The sequence below is a fragment of the Cololabis saira genome, chromosome 22, assembly GCF_033807715.1.
Source record: "Cololabis saira isolate AMF1-May2022 chromosome 22, fColSai1.1, whole genome shotgun sequence".
Classification (NCBI taxonomy): domain Eukaryota; kingdom Metazoa; phylum Chordata; class Actinopteri; order Beloniformes; family Belonidae; genus Cololabis; species Cololabis saira.
The window spans coordinates 4,073,441-4,092,337 of NC_084608.1; the positions used below are offsets into that span (position 1 = coordinate 4,073,441).

At 43.3% G+C, this 18,897-nt stretch overlaps 1 protein-coding gene across 1 annotated transcript in view; it reads right to left on the minus strand.

Moving 5' to 3' along the window:
* Nucleotides 1-299: 299 nt before the first annotated feature.
* gcm2 (glial cells missing transcription factor 2) overlaps nt 300-18,897 on the minus strand; it is a 31,000-nt gene continuing 12,402 nt past the window's right edge. Inside the window, exons 2-8 of the mRNA XM_061713750.1 lie at nt 11,394-11,457; nt 10,038-10,226; nt 9,851-9,963; nt 7,676-7,801; nt 7,336-7,592; nt 6,112-6,352; nt 300-1,672 (exon numbers count right to left, since the gene is read on the minus strand). Coding sequence (XP_061569734.1) covers nt 1,361-1,672; nt 6,112-6,352; nt 7,336-7,592; nt 7,676-7,801; nt 9,851-9,963; nt 10,038-10,226; nt 11,394-11,457 — 1,302 coding nt within the window. The 3' untranslated portion in view covers nt 300-1,360. The remainder of the gene's footprint in view (nt 1,673-6,111; nt 6,353-7,335; nt 7,593-7,675; nt 7,802-9,850; nt 9,964-10,037; nt 10,227-11,393; nt 11,458-18,897) is intronic.

The following is an 18,897-nucleotide window of genomic DNA, read 5'->3' on the forward strand; positions in this document are numbered from 1 at the left end:
ATGAACAGTATATAGAGGTTTTTTGAAGAGTGGCCATACCTGAAGTTTCCAGAAAGATTTTTCTACATCCACAAATGGTCCTCAATCATAGATGGACCCCACCCCTTCTGACCAGATACAGATCAAATAGAAACAGCCTGCAGATTGTCTCCGTCACCATGGTAACGTGACTGGCAGGACCACACACTGCATCTTTGTATTTTTGCGCATCTGCCCGTTCCAAACGTTGTTTCCATCACTATCCTGCATGCCTCCGTGTGTCCGACGAGTCAAGCACTAATCAACACTACAACTGTTGAGGAATTCGTTTTATTTGCACTAATTTGAAGGGAACAAAAACAGACCACTGAACACAAGTCAATATACAAACATTCTTTAGGTTAATTCCTGAGGCGTGAAACTAAAGCGATTGTAATTTTCAGTGTTTGAGGATGGACCCATTTTCTTTCATTTAGTTTAGAGATTGACTCAATGCTGAACCCATTGTTCCACTTTATCTTTATTCATAATCATCAAGACAAAACAAAAAGCCTCCGTCTGCCTGAGTATCTGTTTCAAATGTCGAGCATAAAAGGGCTTTCAGGCTGCAGGATCTCACAGAGTTTCAGAGGAACCATCAAGGGACCTTTAAAGCTCATTTACAGCAGTCCTTCATGAAAGCCGTCCTCCACATTTAGAAGGAAACTGAAAGTGTGAGGAGCAGCTGGTTTCATGATCTTTGATCGTTGATAATAAAGAACCGGTTCTATTTGTGATCATTTTAGGATCTGGATCTGGAAAATCTGATCCAGAAGACGTCTGGCTAACATTCTCCAGTGGTCAGCCTCATTTGGACCCTAAAAGATGCAAAAAACCACGCTTCAGTGTGCTGTGAAGTACAAATACCATGATTAACCATTTGATGGAGGCCTTTATTAACCAAAACCAGTTCATAACCAGTTCACCAGTTCATGCTGCACTGCATGTTCATGTCTTCATCTCAGGTTTAAAAGCAGATCTGACGCAGTTCCTGTGTGTCCCCCTCCTGTAAGAGTTCTTTCAAATATTGACTGTGTTTCTGGGGGTTCCTGCATTCCTAACTAAGAAACCAAGCTCTTTGATGAAGAGGGGGATGAAGACCCCAGGAACACCAGAACCATGGGTCTCCAAGTCCCAATCTGTGTGAATGCAGTCTTTAGACATAATTTATGTACACAGTTTGTCCGGGTAGAGCCCCCAAACAGACAAAAGGTCCATGGTTTGATCTCAGTGATGGACAGAGGCCAGAAGGTCCTATCCCATCCCAGATGACTGTTCTGACGGCAGTAGTAGGAACGCTTGCTCCGGCAGCAGTAGTCATGGCAACAGAGGTAGTGGTGCATCAGTAGTCATCGTAGCGGTACGTGTTGGGGTAGGCGTAGTGGTAGTCGTAGCCATCGGTCCGTTCTGTTTTGGCCTGAAGGGGTTCTGGCTGAAACGACAGGGACTTGATAACTCCACCCGACTCGTCCGTCACCTTCACCTCGGTGGAGTACGAGGACGAAGCTGTGTCATCCAGCAGGGAGGAGCAGCCGGGGAGACCGGGGGGTTTGGGAGGAGCACATGGTTGGTAGGACGGGAGGCTGGTCGGCTTGGGACATGATTGGTAGGGAGGCAGGGCCGCTGGAGGCTTGGGGCAGGGCTGGTAGGAGACCTGACAGGACAAAGAGACAGAAGGTTTATTAGTCAGCCCCATATGTACTGTTGACACACACAAACAGAAACACACACTCAGTTTACACCTACAACAGAAGCAGATTTTCCATCAACCATGGTGTCCAACTGCTGACCTCACTCCAGCATCCTCAGTCCACACTAAGACGCAACACAACAAGGTCCGAAACCGCCTTAAACAAATGAATCCCAAAACAGGTAGCACACCTGAGCCCTGGGGAACGTGGAAGAGGTGACACGCCTGACTGGTGAGCCAGTACTCGACTATTTGTCTGCAGCTTTGTTGCCCCTGAGACTTCGTCATAGCTAGGGATGGGAATCGAGAACCGGTTCTTGTTGAGAACCGGTTCCCAGTGTTTCAATTCCTTGGAATCGTTTGCCTTTTTTGCAAACGATTCCCTTTATCGATTCCATTGGGCGCGAATGACATCACCACGCATGTTGCATAGTTACACAACGTGCGCATTCGCGCCCAGCAGGAAAACATGGGGACAAAGCGGCATAAACGCTCGAACGTTTGGTTACATTTTACCAAAAAGGATGACAACAGGGCGACAATACTTGCAATGTGGACATTTCAACAAAGGGAGGAAACTGTTAGGGCTCGACCGGCTGGGCTTTCCTCCGCACCCTGGGAGCGCGGAGTCGGGCAGTGTGTGGCAGGAAGAGCCGCACGCTCGGCTACGAGGACGAGCCGGGCTCCAGCGGATGCTGCAGCTCGTCAGCTGATCTATGGGAGAAGGTAAAGAGCAGTCTAGCGCTAGCTTCTCCTTTCATCAAGGCAGGGAAGAGTATCAGGCCAGAATAGATGAATGTCACCAGCAGTGACTAAGTTTGGGGTGTTGAACATGTTACTGGACATTCTTGTGGAATTGCCACAGAATAATTTGTTGTATTTAGTTAATTTCTACAGAAGAATATTCATTTTATTATTATTATTTTATATTAAATACATATTTTATATTACAAATAGTTTTTCGGGGACCCCCTGGCACCATAGAGGAGCCCAAGGCTGGGGGCGTCTGAAGACCTCACTTGTATATATAAAATAAAGTTGATGCTAATCGACCTGTTTGTTCTCCTTTTTTCCAAATGAGAATCAATGAGAGAATCGATAAAGAATCGAATCGTTAAACAGAATCGAAAATGGAATCAGAATCGATAAAATCTTATCAATTCCTATCCCTAGTCATAGCTGGGGTAACACTGGTCAGTCTGAAAGAGTACAGGCCCACCAGGAGGGGGGCTCGGCTGGACCCAGACGTGACCCGGGGTCTGCAAGACTTTGCTAACAGTGCACAGTTAGCCCTGGCTGCCTGCTGCTTAGCAAGCTTCATCCCGAGACCCTTCCAGACCAACCCACAATCAGTCCCGATGGTCTGTTAGTGAAACTGACTACACAACAGGACATGTTCTCTTCAAAATGTGAAGATTGTGCTCTGAAAGGTCTTAATTCCCAATTCATGGTCAAGACACTGCTACGTATCTGAAGTGCTGACAGCTAGCCTACAGGGCTCTCAAGTCTCACGCATTTCAACAAGTTCACACCCTCTCACGCCAAACACAGCATTTCTCATGCTGATAAAGTAACTTCACCGCACAGAAACTCCAACAGTCCATCTTACAAACAAGTCCAAGGTAGACTACGCTGCTGTTTGCCAAGTGTTTGTGTGAAATAAGAGTCAGGAGACTCCTTTGTGTTGTCTCTTACAATGGAACATCCCCCTACCGAACGCTGAGCTCTCAGCTCAGAGAAGCTGTCTGGAGTTAGATGCACATCTAAATCAAGCTATTGGCAACAATCTAGCTAAGGATTAAACTGGAGTTTCAGAGAAATCCAAGTACACATGCACAAGAAGACAATCGATTATGTGTTGATTATTAGTGAGTTGCGTTTAATTCCGTGATGCTAGGTGGCGCCGCATGCACATTTGCGTTGGTGTTCTTCCGGTTCCTTTTTTGTTATTCGTTCTCTGCTTCTCCTTCGGTGTTGATATTCTGGCTTTCGCGTTGTCCTCACTTCTGGAAGGGGGTCAGTTGCTAGTTTGGCTAAGCGTCGGTTGGTATACATGCCGGAGTAACTTGAATTAGAACCACATTATCTGGCACTAATAGCTTGATCTCCAGACCTTCAGTCCGGTTCGACTACAGCCCGACTAAGACTAATTCATGTATACATCTGTGACGAGCTGATTCATCACGTCACGGTTCTGAGGATAAAGAGCACGTGGACATCCTCATCTTGTCATCAACAAATCCCTCCCACGACTCCTCCCCCCCGATCACTTCTGGTTACATCAGACTTGACCCACGATTTGCCATACCCTCAGAGGTGGGTTACTCGACATGCCACCCCAGTTAGTCAGTTAATGTAAAATGTACAGGCGACTCCTCGATTTGCGTGTTAAATGTGGGGTGTCGCTTCAGGTTTACTTTTGGTTCCTGGAGTTTCCAACAGAGAAGCAGTGCCTTCAGTCCCCAGGCTCCAGGTTCTGATAGAGCTACACAACCCCTCGGAAACCCGCGGCTCTAGAGCCGCCCTAGGGGCTCCTGGAGCTTTTTCAAAAATGTTTTGTTTTTTTGTTTTTTATCCCGGTTTTTCCCCCCATTTTATCACCCAGTGCTCCTACCTACGTGACAGTCCTGGGCATTGCCATCCTCTACCAACCCCGGGAGTTCCTGCACTGGGTCAGGTCTCCTCCTTAACCTGAGGAGTGAGCAGGCCGCATCTTTTCACCAGACAGGGTGGGGTTTCTCCGGCCGAACGTAGCGCGTGGAAGGATCACGTTATTCCGGCCAGATCCTCCCCACCCCATCTGGCGCCCCGGTTGGCCAGAGGGGGCAGCAGGAGTAGCCCAGGACTGTCAGCATGTTTTTGTGAGAGTAGCTCACATTGCTACCCAAGGGAACACGGGGAGAACATGCAAACTCCACACAAAAAGGCCCTTTCGCTAACCCCACCCAGGGTGTGGACGCTGAAGTCATGGGGGAACTAACAAAAAAAAAAAATAAATAAATAAATAAAAATAAATGTTTGACCTTTTTTCCTTTTTTTCTTCTTTTTTTCTCTTTTTCTTTTTTCCATTTTTTCTCTTTTTTTCTTTTTTTCCTTTTTTCTTTTTTTCTTTCTCGACTTTTTACTCGACATTTCGGCTTTTTTCTCGAGATTTTGACTTTTTTCTCGTCATTTCGACTTTTTTTCTAAACATTTTGACTTTTTACTCGACATTTCGACTTTTTTCTCGACATTTGGCCTTTCGCCATTTGCCTTTATTCTAAGGCTGATACAAGACTTTTCATTTACATTTTTTGCGGCTCCAGACATATTTGTTTTTTGTGTTTTTGGTCCAATACGGCTCTTTAACATTTTGGGTTGCCGACCCCTGTGATAGAGGGTTCTTCTTGTTCAAGGCGCCTCGTGCTTGCTCAGGATGGGCGATTGATCCAGTGAACATTACATGTCCTTCTCTGGGTTCCTCAGGGTAGCTGCTTCTATGAGGCAACATAAACTTGACTACACTGAACTGATTTCACTCTAATGGCAGTGTCTTATTAGCAGGATGTCCTAAAATGTCCCTGAACAGCCCCCAGCGGATAACCCTGCAGCAGAGTCGGATGTGGATCAGCCGGAGACATCAGATTTATACTCCTCACGTATGAAACCTGATGAAACCTTGAAGGCCTCATCGTTCCAGAATCAGATCATCCTAATAGCAGAGCGTTTTCAGATTCAACCCTGTTACTATCCTTGGATGAAGACTTGTGACGTCATCACACTACAGGCCACCGATTGGTCGGGGGGTTGGGAGTCAGACGTCTGAGTCAGGAGGAGGAAATCAGAGAAAGAGACTCTGACTGATTCTTGTTCATTTTATTCAACAGGCAACGGCAGCAAAAGTCTGTTTCTTGATCCAACTCTGAGGGTCAGATGTTCATAAACCTGGTGCTGAGGAGAGAATTAAAAAGGGATCTAGACGGCGATAAGGAACGACCAGATCTACCAGGAGTTCTGTCTCTTCATAGCTGCTCACGGCTCCAGCTGACTTTTCAGCAGCACAGAGACAAACTAACAAAAGAAAGCGTCGCCGCTTGAAGCTTCTCTCACTCTCATTTTTTAACTTGATATCAAACCCAAGCCACAGACCCAGCAGCACATCTATCATCTCCTCCAGGTTCTACATCTTTAGTGTTGTTGTCTTATTCCTTTAGATACACAATCAAATACGTCACAGCAGCTTCACTCCAACCTCCTACTTCTGCTCCAGGTGTGAATTGTTATGGAAAAGAAATTAGGCCGAGTTGATATGAGTAGAGCCGAGTAGGTGCTGGTGGAAAAGCGCCATAAGAACTCTAAAACTGACTTGAGAGGACAGAAACAGCCCAAGTCCTCAGCGAGCCACCGTGAAAACCCCAGCCTACCTTGGTCGTTGTAGTGATGATGGTCTGCAGGGGTGCAGGGGACCCCGGGGTGTTGCTGGGGTATCTGCAGGGATACTCAGGGCTGTAGTAGTGGTGATTATCACTGTAGGGGGTGGAGCTTTTCAGCAGCTCCTTCCAAGCTGGGGTGGGTTTGGTCTGGGGGTCAAAGGAGGAGGCGGAGGAGGACAAAGGAGCTGATGATGATGAGGGGGTTGATGAGGAACCCAAGACGGGTGCCACCCTGAAAACAAATCAGAAGCCATTTAATACCCTCCTAGACAATGAAGTTCTCATTAACAGTCAGGAAGTGTCTGGGTTCAGATTATCTCTGGATTTTCAGGATTGTTTCTGCCATCACGAGCTGCTTTTCACTTTATGCTCCAAATGTCTTCACAACCCCCTCTGAATCCCAAGATCCAATCTTATCAAGGTCTGTCGGAACTCTCAGAACCTGGTTCACATTGGTTCAGGATCTGGCTAAATTAATAAATAAACACATGGGCTAGACGGAACCTGGTTCAGAACAGTTTACATATCTGTTGTCTCTGGGAATGAACCTGCCACAGGTTTCTTGGAGCTAACCCTAACCCTAACCCTAACCCTAACCCCATAACCTAACCCTAACCCTAACCCTAACCCCCTAACCCTAACCCTAACCCCCTAACCCTAACCCCCTAACCCCTTAACCCTAACCCTGTCTCCCTACTCTGGCTTTAATCTGGTTTGGACCCTCCGTACACAGCTAAACTCTGATAAAAACCAATGCAAAGGCACTGAAAAAGAAACCTGTTAAAGAAGTTTAATGGACAGGACTGTGGCTTAGAAAGATTTTTTTTGGTTTAGACCCATCGCTTATATCTGGATCGGAGAAGTTAATAATATTGTTTGATTCCATTTTAACGTGTTTTAAACACATTCTGAAATATAATTTCTGAACTAGATCTGAATCTGATTAAAAGGTCCAGGATTCCTGGATAGGATCATGTTTGGACCTGTTTGTGAACAGTTATAAATCTTAATTTAAGCCTGAATTCGATACCTCAGTAAAAGATTCTGGTGTGGATCACGTCTCACTGGCAGATTCTGGATTCGATCTGGTCTCACCAGCAAATTCAGGTTTGGATCTGGTCTCACTAGCAGATACTTGTTTGAATCTGATCTCAAAGGCAGATACTTTTTTTTGGATTGGGTCTAACTCGTTTGGTGTTTGTGTTGGAGACTGACCTTGGATCACACAGCTCAGATGCCATGGGATATGAAGGCGAGGTCAGGTGGTACCCTTGGAACTCGTAACTGGGTCGGCTCATATACAGCCTGGGATTGGACGGTTTTTGCAGTGTGGATGGGGCCTCTCCCAGTGCATTATGGGGGCTGTAGTAGGGCTCTGGGCTTTGGAATGCTGGGTAATGCTGTGGGAAGTTGGGCTCCATAAAGGAGATTCTTTCTGCTGGTTCGACACAGAGAAGGGCGGGGCCCAGAGCCTGAAATGATGAAGCAAAAACGCAGCATTAGTGCTGCTGCAGTGCTGCAGTTGTCTCCGTTTGTTTGGAGGGGCGTACAGTACCTGTGTATCGATGAGTCTCCTCTTTGGTGTGAACTGGGGTGAACTCACTCTTCTCTTTACTGAACTTCTTCTAGCTTCAGTTTCAGATTTGGATTCTGGCCTCGGATGATCATGAACACCTTTAGCCTAAAAGACCACAATGTTACACAGATATAATATCAGCAACAGAGAGCAGCATGGCATACAGTATATCTAGACCAGGGCTCGGCAACCTGAGGCTCTAAAGCCGCATGTAGCTCTTTAGCGCCGCCCTGGTGGCTCCTGGAGGTTTTTCAAAAATGTTTGACTTTTTTTAATTTTTTCTTCTTTTTTTCTTCTTTTTTCTTCTTTTTTTCCTTTTTTTCTCCTTTTTTTCCTTTTTTTCTCTTTTTTTCTTCTTTTTTTTCTTTTTTTCTTTTTTCCTCTTCCTTTTTCCTTTCCTTTTTAATCTCAATATTTCAACTTTTTTCTCGACATTTCAACTTTTTTCTCAACATTTTGACTTTTTTCTCAACATTTCGACTTTTTTCTCGACATTTCGACTTTTGTCTCAAGATTGTACTTCAACATTAGATTGTACTTCAACATTAATCTTCTCGAAGTGCATAATGAAAATAAATATCTTCCCCCAGTTATAGCTAATATAGAAACATGCAGTACAAATATGTCTGGAGCCGCAAAAAATGAAAAGTCTTGTATAAACCTTAGAATGAAGGTAACACATGCTGCATGTAGCTATATTAGTTATAACTGGGGGAAGATATCACGAATAGGCCTACACAGCCACAAACGGTCAAGGAAGTGCACTGGCAAGTATCCATAGTCGATAAACGACTGACGGAGGCCGACGGGGGAAGATATTTATTTTCATTATGCACTTCGAGAAAAAAGTCGAAATGTCAAGATTAATGTTGAAGTACAATCTTGAGACAAAAGTCTAAATGTTGAGAAAAAAGTTGAAATGTCGAGAAAAAAGTCAAAATGTCGAGAAAAAAGTCGAAATATCGAGAAAAAAGTCAAAATGTCGAAAAAAAAGTTGAAATATCGAGATTAAAAAGGAAAGGAATAAGGAAGAAAAAAAGAAAAAAAAGAAGAAAAAACAAATATGTCTGGAGCCGCAAAAAATGAAAAGTCTTGTATAAGCCTTAGAACAGGGGTAGGCAATTCCGGTCCTCGAGGGCCGGTGTCCTGCATGTCTTAGATGTTACCCTGCTTCAGCACACCGTGATAAAAGTACCTGTGTCATTAACAGAATTGTGCAGCCCTGGATGACAAGCTGATGACGATGATTAATTAGAATCAGGTGTGTTAAAGCAGGGAAACATCTAAAACATGCAGGACACCGGCCCTCGAGGACCGGAATTGCCTACCCCTGCCTTAGAATGAAGGCAAATGGCGAAAGGTGAAATGTTGAGGAGAAAGACGAAGTGTCGAGAAAAAAGTCGAAATGTCGAGAAAAAAGTGAAAATGTCGAGGAAATAGTCAAAATTTTGAGAAAAAAGTGGAAATGTCCAGAAAAAAGTGAAAATGTCGAGATTTATGTTGAAGTACAATCTCGAGAAAAAAGTTGAAATGTTGAGAAAAAAGTCAAAATTTTAAGAAAAAGGTAGAAATGTTGAGAAAAAAGTCAAAATTTCGAGAAAAAAGTTGAAATGTTGAGAAAAAAGTCAAAATGACGAGAAAAAAGTCGAAATGCCGAGAAAACAGAAAAAAGGAAGAAGAAAAGAAAAAAGAAGAAAAAGAGAAAAAAGGAAAAAAAGAGAAAAAAGAAAAAAAGAAGAAAAAAAAGGAAAAGAAAGGTCAAACATTTTTGAAAAATCTCCAAGAGCCACTAGGGCGGCGCTAAAGATGCGGGTTGCCGAGCCCCGTCTTAGACTGTCATGAGCTGGTTTAGAATATGCACACAGTGGTTTAGATGCATTTACACAGTCAGGATCCAGTTTAGATTAACCAGGTGATGGTTGACAGTGTCAGGATCTGGTTTTGATCATCCAGAAGGTGTTTACACTGTCAGGAACTGGTTTAGATTACCCAGACACGGTGGTTTACATGCATCAGGATCTGGTATAGTTGTGCTGAAGACCATCACATTCCTGATACATTTCTCCAGCCTTTGTAGAACTGGTTCAGTCTAGTTCTGCCAGCTAGCATGGTTAGTATATTAGATTGTGTGTTGTGTGTTGTGAGGTTTTCCACCTGAAAGAAGATGGACTTCCCGTCAACTCTCCAGAAGTTGGTGACGGGGTAACCGCTGTGACCGCGGCACGGCAGCAGCTCCAGAGCACTGTTGCAGCTCGGACACAGCTTCTCTGAAACACACACAGTCTGGTAAACAAACAAAACCATGGAACTGCAAAGAAGTGGATGTGGTTCTGGTTCTCACTCTGCTGCTTCTGGCGGGCTTTGTCGCAGATGGCAGGGCGGAGCTGCAACCTGGAGCCGTCCGGCAGCGTGCAGCCCCGGGAACACACCACCACCCCCAGGCACGACTTCTTCAGGATCTGACAGTTGTGGTTGTTGGTGTTTCTCATGGCCCAGCCTGACAGGTGCCGCTGAGCATTTTTATCTTCAACTGCCAACCAGAGAAACATCAGAGCTTAGGTCATGGAGTGTACAGGCCCAAAACACACGACCCAGGATAGTCTGTGTACTTGTTAGTCAGACCCCTACGGAAGAGTATTAGGGCCAGGCAGGAGAAAAAATATTTGAGAGGGGAACATTTTTTTTATTATGCACTTCGAGAAAAAAGTTGAAATGTCGAGATTAATGTTGAAATACAATTTCAAGAATAAAGTCAAAAGTTCGTGAATAAAGTTGAAATTTTGCCTTTTTTCTCAACATTTCGACTTATTTCACAAAATTTCGACTTTTGTCTCGAAATTGTACTTCAACATTAATCTCGACATTTCGACTTTTTTCTCGACATTTCGACTTTTTTCTCGAAGTGTATGATGAAAAAGAATCTTCCTCCTCTAAAATATTATTTTTATTTTTCTCCTGCCTGGCCCTAATACTCTTCCGTAGACACCTGCTTGGTTTATGTGTTCAGTATTCTTGTATACTAATTTTAAAAGGTTTTTAAAAGCGACTTTAAGACAGTTACGTTGTTGTGGTCTAAGCTGGAATTTCACCACCTATTGTTAAATACATTTCTACAGTATACAGAAAGTCTGACGATCCTATAGGCTTCATTTTCTTTGTTGGGCTGGTTGATCTGAGCGTAGAGTTTGGAGGACCGATCTGCAGATGCAGTTACTGCAGAAAGATTTTCTACGAAACAAACGAACAAAAAAGAAAACTAAACTAGAAGCTCCTGGCATGACTGCCCTTTCAAAAGCATTAATTCAAACTGCTTATATGACAATTTAATACAATGTTGAACTTTCGAAAGTCAGGAATAACAGAATAACTAAAGAACATTGACCCCATAAAGTTCAGATTAGGATATTGCATGGTGGTTTTAACCAGTCACCATGTTCCTGCCATCAGAAACTGGGATGGACCTCCTTAAAGTAAACCTACGATGATTTCTGAAGTGAATGGAAGTCTTTGTCCATGGGAAGACTTTAGAGAATTTGAGATGTTTGGATGTAGCCAAATGTGGACAATGGTCTTCCAGCAGACCAAGAGTGTTCTAGACATTGTGAAAAATACCCATAACATATTTAAGGGTTTGCTGAAGATGATGTCTGTCCCAGTCAGCTGGACAACTAGTCTGTGAAGCTGTGATGGTTCTCACCGTTGTAGATGTAGCGAACGTAGCCGTCTGTCCACTCCTGGAACGGGTCAAACTGCTTCAAGTCCTGCCAGAAAAAGGTAACAGTTGATCTTGTGGACCTTTTTTATGACATTTAGAGAGATTTAAATCTGTGATCTGATGAACTGTCATCTCTGACAATGTTCACAAACTCAATCTTTAGTGCCTTAACAGCGCTAAACCATAGGATTTAAAGCCACGATTCTGCTTGCTATCACTAGCTTTCAATCAATCAATCAATCAATCAATCAATCAATCAATCAATCAATCAATCAATCAATCAATCAATCAATCAATCAATCAATCAATCAATCAATCAATCAATAACTTTATTTGTCCCCAATGGGGCAATACATTTTGCAGCAATATATACACATAGTAAAAAAAAAAGGACAACGAGTTTAAATCTAAAAATCTAAGCACCACAACAGCTACCTTTTCCTCATGGAATTGAGGTGGGAGATGCACAAGGAACAAAATAATGTTTATATCTGTTAGTTTTGACAAGTGGAAGTCTGAACAATGTACCCGATGGGAGTAACTGAAACTCTTGGTAGAGGACGGAACAGTCCCATAGGATAGTTTATCTTTCCTATACAGCTGTTTGTTCTACAGGTCCTGTAGAGTCACCTGAGCAGAGCCAGTTATTTTACTACAGATATTAACCACCTTGGTAAGATCAGTTCTCTGCGTGTGATGAAAACCAACAAATGAAAGAAAAAGTTAATACAGACTCAATGAAAGAACGATAGAAGAAAGAAGGAAAGCTTCCCTTAGTACTCCCACAATGGGGAAATTCTTTCTCTGCATTTAACCCATTTTCTAGTTGAACTAGTAGCAGTGGTCTGCCATGCAATGACACGGCACCAAGGGAGCAGTAAGGGTTAAAGGCCTTGCTCAGGGGCCCAAGGTGGTTGACTTTTGGTTGCAATCCAGGGGCTGGAACCTGGGTCCTCCAGACTCCAGCCCTCCTCTGTAACCACTAGGCTGCCACTCCCAAACGTGTACTGGCAGTGGTGGGATGGACATCAAGGATGAATCAACATGGACAGTTTTCTAAGACAGTACAGACGCTGCTGACTTTTCTTGTAAATTAAGTTGGTGTTACTCTCAAATGTCAGCTTATTGTCTATTATAGTTCCCAGATATTTATAGGACTCTACAATTTCTATATCTTGTCCGTTAATCACTGTCCAATCCGGAGAGGGCTGAGAACGTCTAAAATCAGTACATCAACTCATCATTTTAGCTACTTAGCAACAATGAATAGAAAAGACCTTGCGGAGTATAACCTTGCTTATTCCAAAGAAAACATGCTGTTTCATGTGGTTAACCGTACTATCTGGACCTTGAAAGTTCCTGGAGCTAAACAGTGATGCTGGGCTCCTGTTGGCCTCCAGGATTCATTAAACATTCTACAAACACTCAGCAGCCAATGACAATAATCAGTTCCTGATTGATTGATTGATTGATTGATTGATTGATTGATTGATTGATTGATTGATTGATTGATTGATTGATTGATTGATTGATTGGTTGATTGATTGGTTGATTGATAAGTTGATTGATTGATTATTTGATTTACTGACTGACAGACTGACTGATCAACTACTGCTCTAGTAGAAACAGCAAATCATTGTATAATGGTTAAAGACATTCATCAAAAATCAATTCATGGAAGAATTATGAAAAAAATGAAAACCTTCCACTTCCTGTTTCACGGCGAATGACAAAGGTGCCGTAAGACATAAATCCATGAAACTGTACGTATTACATGAAGACAAGTTTGGGTACATTCATCACGAATCTCAGGCTGATGTGATGAAGCACGGTGTAATTACTGGACATGATGTGGCAAAAACCATTTTTCTTTCATCAGAAGGTGGCGCTATGGAGTTCCTCCAAAATTGTCATATCCACTTGTTCAGCAATGGAAGCTTCATCAAGAGTATACACTTTGGTTCAGATTGGACAGCGCATGGGCATCTCTGTGCGCGCACTCTGTCCTCCGTTCAGTGAGCTCTTCAGCCATATACTCTGGCTCAAAACGGTAAGGACGTCCATCATATTCAAAGTCGTCGTCCACAACCTCAGAATTTGACAAATATTCAGACATGTTTCAAATAACTAACAGTAAACTAACAGTAGCGAACTCCAGCTGTACACAGAGCTGTGTCTGCGATGCGCGCACAGAGATGACGTCATGAGTTCAGAGGTCTTGTTTACAAACTGATTTCTTTGTTACACACACAGCCCCGGATGTAGACAACAGGTCCTGGAAGCAGATCTAGTGATTCATAAAAGAAATGAACGAGTTTCGCGGCAATCATGTGTTATTTAGACGCTGCATCGTCTGTGTCCCGCTGTGCCCCGTTCACTACTGTTATATGGAGAAGCGGCTCGCAAAAAAAACCCTAATATCTTCCGAAGGACTCCAAATGACACCAAACTTGCCTGGGTGAGTATACGACCATAAAAAATGCCAGAAATAAGGTCCAGGTTGTAAAAAACCGAACTTTCCCTTTAAGGTAGCAGATTAAAAAAAACGAGCGGCAAAATAAGGCGCAAATATTAAAGTTGTACTGTATCTAGTGTTGTATGTTCCAAAACGATGTGGGGAGAGGGGAGACCACGCCCACTTAGGAGACAGGAAGTGTAGACCATTTCATACCAGAAACGAAACGGTAATGCGTGATCTTCTGTATAGAGTATCTTTGGATTAGATTGGCAAAAAGCGTTGCTGTGGCAACATCTTTGCTGCTACATTAGCTGTGGCTGCGCTCGGGTGCTTTGCGTTTATGTGGTTAAACTTCGGCGGTGAGCAAATTCCTTTCCACAAAGAACACATATCACTCTACCTTTATCAAAGGTGCCGTCGGGGCGTTTGAGAAATATACATTTCCCATTCACTGGACCGACAACTGTCATATGCTCCTCCATTTTCACCTCTCTTCTCCGCTACTCACCCCCCCAGGCCTGTCCAGCTACAAAGGGAGCCCACCAACATAGCTAGACAAGCCCAAACACAGGGACAGCCAATCAACGTCCACTTCAAGGTGGGACTGACCGTTGTTTTCCACCCACAACTCAAGCACAATAAACCCACCGCACAAACACAAAAGTAAAAAGTAAAGTTAGAGATTAAAAAACATATAACATTTTTCACCAGACCTGATGGGTGAAGAAAGTATGGCAAAGCCCAGAACAAAGCCAGTTTAATTCAAACTTTCATCAATCAAACTTTATTTGTATAGCACTTCTCATACACATAATGCAACACAAAGTGCTTAACATAAAACAAATAAACATAAAACTTATTAATGCCCCCCCCCCCCCTCCCCCATCCCCGCAGACACAAGCACACTACAATTCACCTATACACACAGACACACACACAGACACACGGTGCAGACATGGCTAGGCACAGAGGATCCAGGTGAGGAAACGGTAACAGGGAGCCGTCCACGCCAGGAGGTCTCATAGCCCGCAGCTACAAGGGGGGGGGGGCCCACAGAGACCATCCCGACCCGGACGGATAGAGGAGTCCACACCACAGCGGTGAAGCCGTGGTGCAGAGCTCCACCACCATCCTGGCCAGAACCACCCCCAGGACGACCCCCTGCAGGCCAGAGTCACTCCCAGCATGGAGGCTCCCCATGAGGAAACACTGGAGATAAAAGCTGCAAGAAAGCAGGATAACATACACTAATAGAGTTTAAAAAAGTGTAACATAACGTAAAATCCTAAAATAAAATCCTAAATAATGTTATTTATTTTCTTTAATCCAATCCTGCACACAAAACATAAATAAATAAATAAATAATAATAATAATAATAATAATAATAATAATAATAATAATAATAATAATAATAATAATTATTATTATTATTATTATATTATTATTATTATTATTTAGTTATTATTATTATTATTATTATTATTATTATTATTATTATTATTATTATTATTATTATTATTATTATTATTATTAACACTACAGACACAAAAGGGTAATCACACCATCGTGCTCGACCTCTAATTATTATTGTTAATTCATTGGTTTTGTTTTTATTGATTTGGAACAAGTTGAAATGTGTTGTTGAAGTGTCTTGAGACGTTTGTCATGATTTGGCGCTATATAAATAAAGTTGAATTAAGGAACCGGTCAGAGATATTGATCAATGTGGGACTGACTTGAGATCAGCTGACGATCTCTCATTTGCTGTTTTGGTTTAAGTAAAAACAAAAACATGAAAACCAGTTCTTGTGTTTGAGCAACAACAAATCCAGCTGAGTCAACAGTGCTCGTGCCACCTTCACATGACCTTCACAGTTTCACATGAGTGAAACTCCAACAGGCAGACAACGTTTTAAAAAACACACATACATAACCATGAGGAAGATGAGCCAGCAAAAAGAAAAAGAATATGCTACATATGCTGCCGGAAAATTTACCGTCTGTTCTGACATTTTCAATGTCACTCTTCTAGTTTGTCTTGTTTTGTTACTTGCATGTTTTTGTGATTTTCTGTTTAAACGTAAATAACATGGTTTGTATAAAAAACATTTTGAAGCTGTTTCGGCAGTTGTGAGGAGCTTCATGTGGTGCAGAAACGACAGCCAAGAACTAAGCAGGCGGCTGTCAAAGAGAAACGTACTACTGTACACCAGTCCTTTTGACAAAAGTCAAACTTTATTAGTACCGGATTCTGTCAAAGACTAAGGTCACAGACAGTGAAGGGCAGACGGACCGATGGGGATGGATGTTGTGTGTGTTATTGATAGTGCATAGATGTTTGCGTAGTGTGGTGTGATGTGTGGAGATGTGATGACTATCACAGCTGACTATGTTAACTTAGCTCAGATTTACCCGTGATCCACTGATCACATCTGTCCAAACATCCTCCTATCAAGAGGCGCCACCAAAAGAACGTCTGAAATGACTGCTGACTGAGATGAAGCCAGGACAAACAGTTTAACCAAAACCGGAGGGGCTGGAACCAGGATAAGAGAAACCAGGACTAGAGGAACTGAAAACAAGACTAGAGGAGGGAAAACCAGGACAAGAAAAACCAAGACAAGAGAAACCAGGACTAGAGGAGCTGAAACCAGGACTGGTAGAACTGAAACCAGGACTAAAAGAGCTGAAACTCTCTTCTCTCTCCACCACCTGCTCAACCACCCACTGGGTTGTCTTCAGAAATGTTTCCATCCTACATAAGGCCGGGATGAACGATGACCTGGGAAAGTGGGTGTGGCCGTTTTTCCACCAGGGAGTGGTCTTGGTGAAAAATAAATACTTTCAATGAACTCAGAATATTGAAAAACCCCTAGTTTGACCGCTCGCAAGTTAATTAAGGCCAAATTAAGCATTTTCGATTTTTCAAAGATCGGTTATTGGTACCCTGACTTTGTGCCGTTTTTTTTTATGAGGTTTCCCCCAAGAGTTGAATTTCAACTTTTTAGGACATGTTATTAGACACCTTTAGAAACACATTGGTGAAGAGATTTCTTGGTAACGATTTAGTTCCCAGATTTTCAGACGCTTCCCTTACTCGTATAAAAGAACTGTTGTGTTGGGTATTCAACAAAAAAAATCTAGCACTAGCATGGCAGCACCTGTGTCGAACTGGACTCCCAGCAGTCTGACCAGTACCCATCCATTCTGGACCCTCCTATGTGATTTCTTGCTTCTGCTGTTCTCTCAGATGTAAGTCGCTTTGGATAAAAGCCTCTGCTAAATGACAGTAGTAGTAGTAGTAGAAGTAGAAGTAGTAGTAGGTTCAGAGTAGACCACAGTATAAGACATGTTTGCTTACGTGTTTGGTATTTGTATGTCCTTTTCGAGCCCATAGAGCTGGGGCCTTATTTATAAAGCTTTCTTGCGCACAAAACAGGGCTTGAAAGATGTGCAAGCCACCTTCTACGCAAAGGTTGGGATTTAAAAAGAAAAAACGAACTGAAAAATGTGCGTATCCCTACGCCAACCCTGACCCTCCCGTAGGAACTTACTTAAGATCTGGGGAACTGGTGACGCAGACGGTGAGGTGGTGAAATGAAGCCAGATTCATGTCATACTCTTAATGTCATCACATATCAGACTTATAATATAATAGCACTGATCGTGTCCCTCTGTGTGTGAAGCTCAGCGTCAGTCAGGACTCTGGTGCTGCTGGTACTGGTACTGGTGCTGCTGCTGCTGCTGCCGCGGTGCAGGACACGCCGGGCTGGGAACCTCCTTGTGACTGAGGACAAATGACAAATAAGTGCCGGGCCACTCTACAGAGCCCCTAAAGGACTCAGATTTTTTTTTAAATATATATAATGAGTTTTATGCGCGCATGAAACCTTTATGCGCTGGCGTAAGCCTAAATTATGGTTCTGCGTTAAAACGACGCGTAGGGTACGCAGCAACGCGCACCTACGCCGTAGGCTCTGCGTTGGTGTGACGCAGAACCATAAATCAGCCTAGAACAGCACTGAGGGGAGGAGGGGGAGCGGGGCTGCCGTCCCGCCTTCGCACAGTGTCTGGATGATTTGCAATTACAGGCTGAGCCTACCGTTAGTATTTAAACTGTAAAAAGTGGGGGGGACAAAAACATGATTTTGAAAAGTGGGGGGGACATGTCCCTCCTGTTGCGCCGGGGCACTCACGGCGTTTAGCGCAGCAACGGCGTGCTGCCACTCACTCGCTTTATTTTATGCTATTTATATACTTTTTCTACTTTTACTGTGACCAACAAATAATGTGGTTTTCCTGTCCTCCACCTCATCAACAACATCTCCATCTCAGTCTCCGTGAAATTTAGTGGCACGGTGGCTCGACACGTCTCATTCATGCCCAAACAGGCTGCAGGAAGCCACTGCGCATGCTCAGCAGCTCATTCATATGCAAATACTACTTTGCATTGCCCATACATGGTATAAAGTGGGCGTGTAGAGGGCGGGATATGAGGCGAATTCACCTGCACAACCTTCCAGCTCGAATGTGATTTATAAAGAAAACATTGCGTGCAAGTGTGCGTGCACACGGTTTTATAAATCAGGATTTTTTTTTGCGCCCGCCAATTTTGGCTTTTGGGTTTACATGTACTTTTAGTATGGATCCTACACACTCTTTTATAAATGAGGCCCCTGGTCTTTATCTTCGGTTTCTGTAGGGCAAACAAACAGGTGGTAACCACCCCCAGGATAGGACGCTAGTCTAGTCGCTGGATACTTCCCCTAACAAAGCTAGGTACCCATTCATACACCTGGGTGAAGTGAGGAAAGCCGAGAGTAAAGCATCAGGATGCACAAAGTGACGCCAGTGCCAGGGTTCGAAACTAGACCTTCGGATAGTGAGCCCGAAGCCCCAACCACTAGGTCACTCCGCTCCGTTTTGTATTTGGGTTAAACCAGACTGAAACCGGGACTAGAAAAACTGAAAACATGACTAGAGGAGCTGGAACCAGGAATATAGAAACCAGGACTAGTAGAACTGAA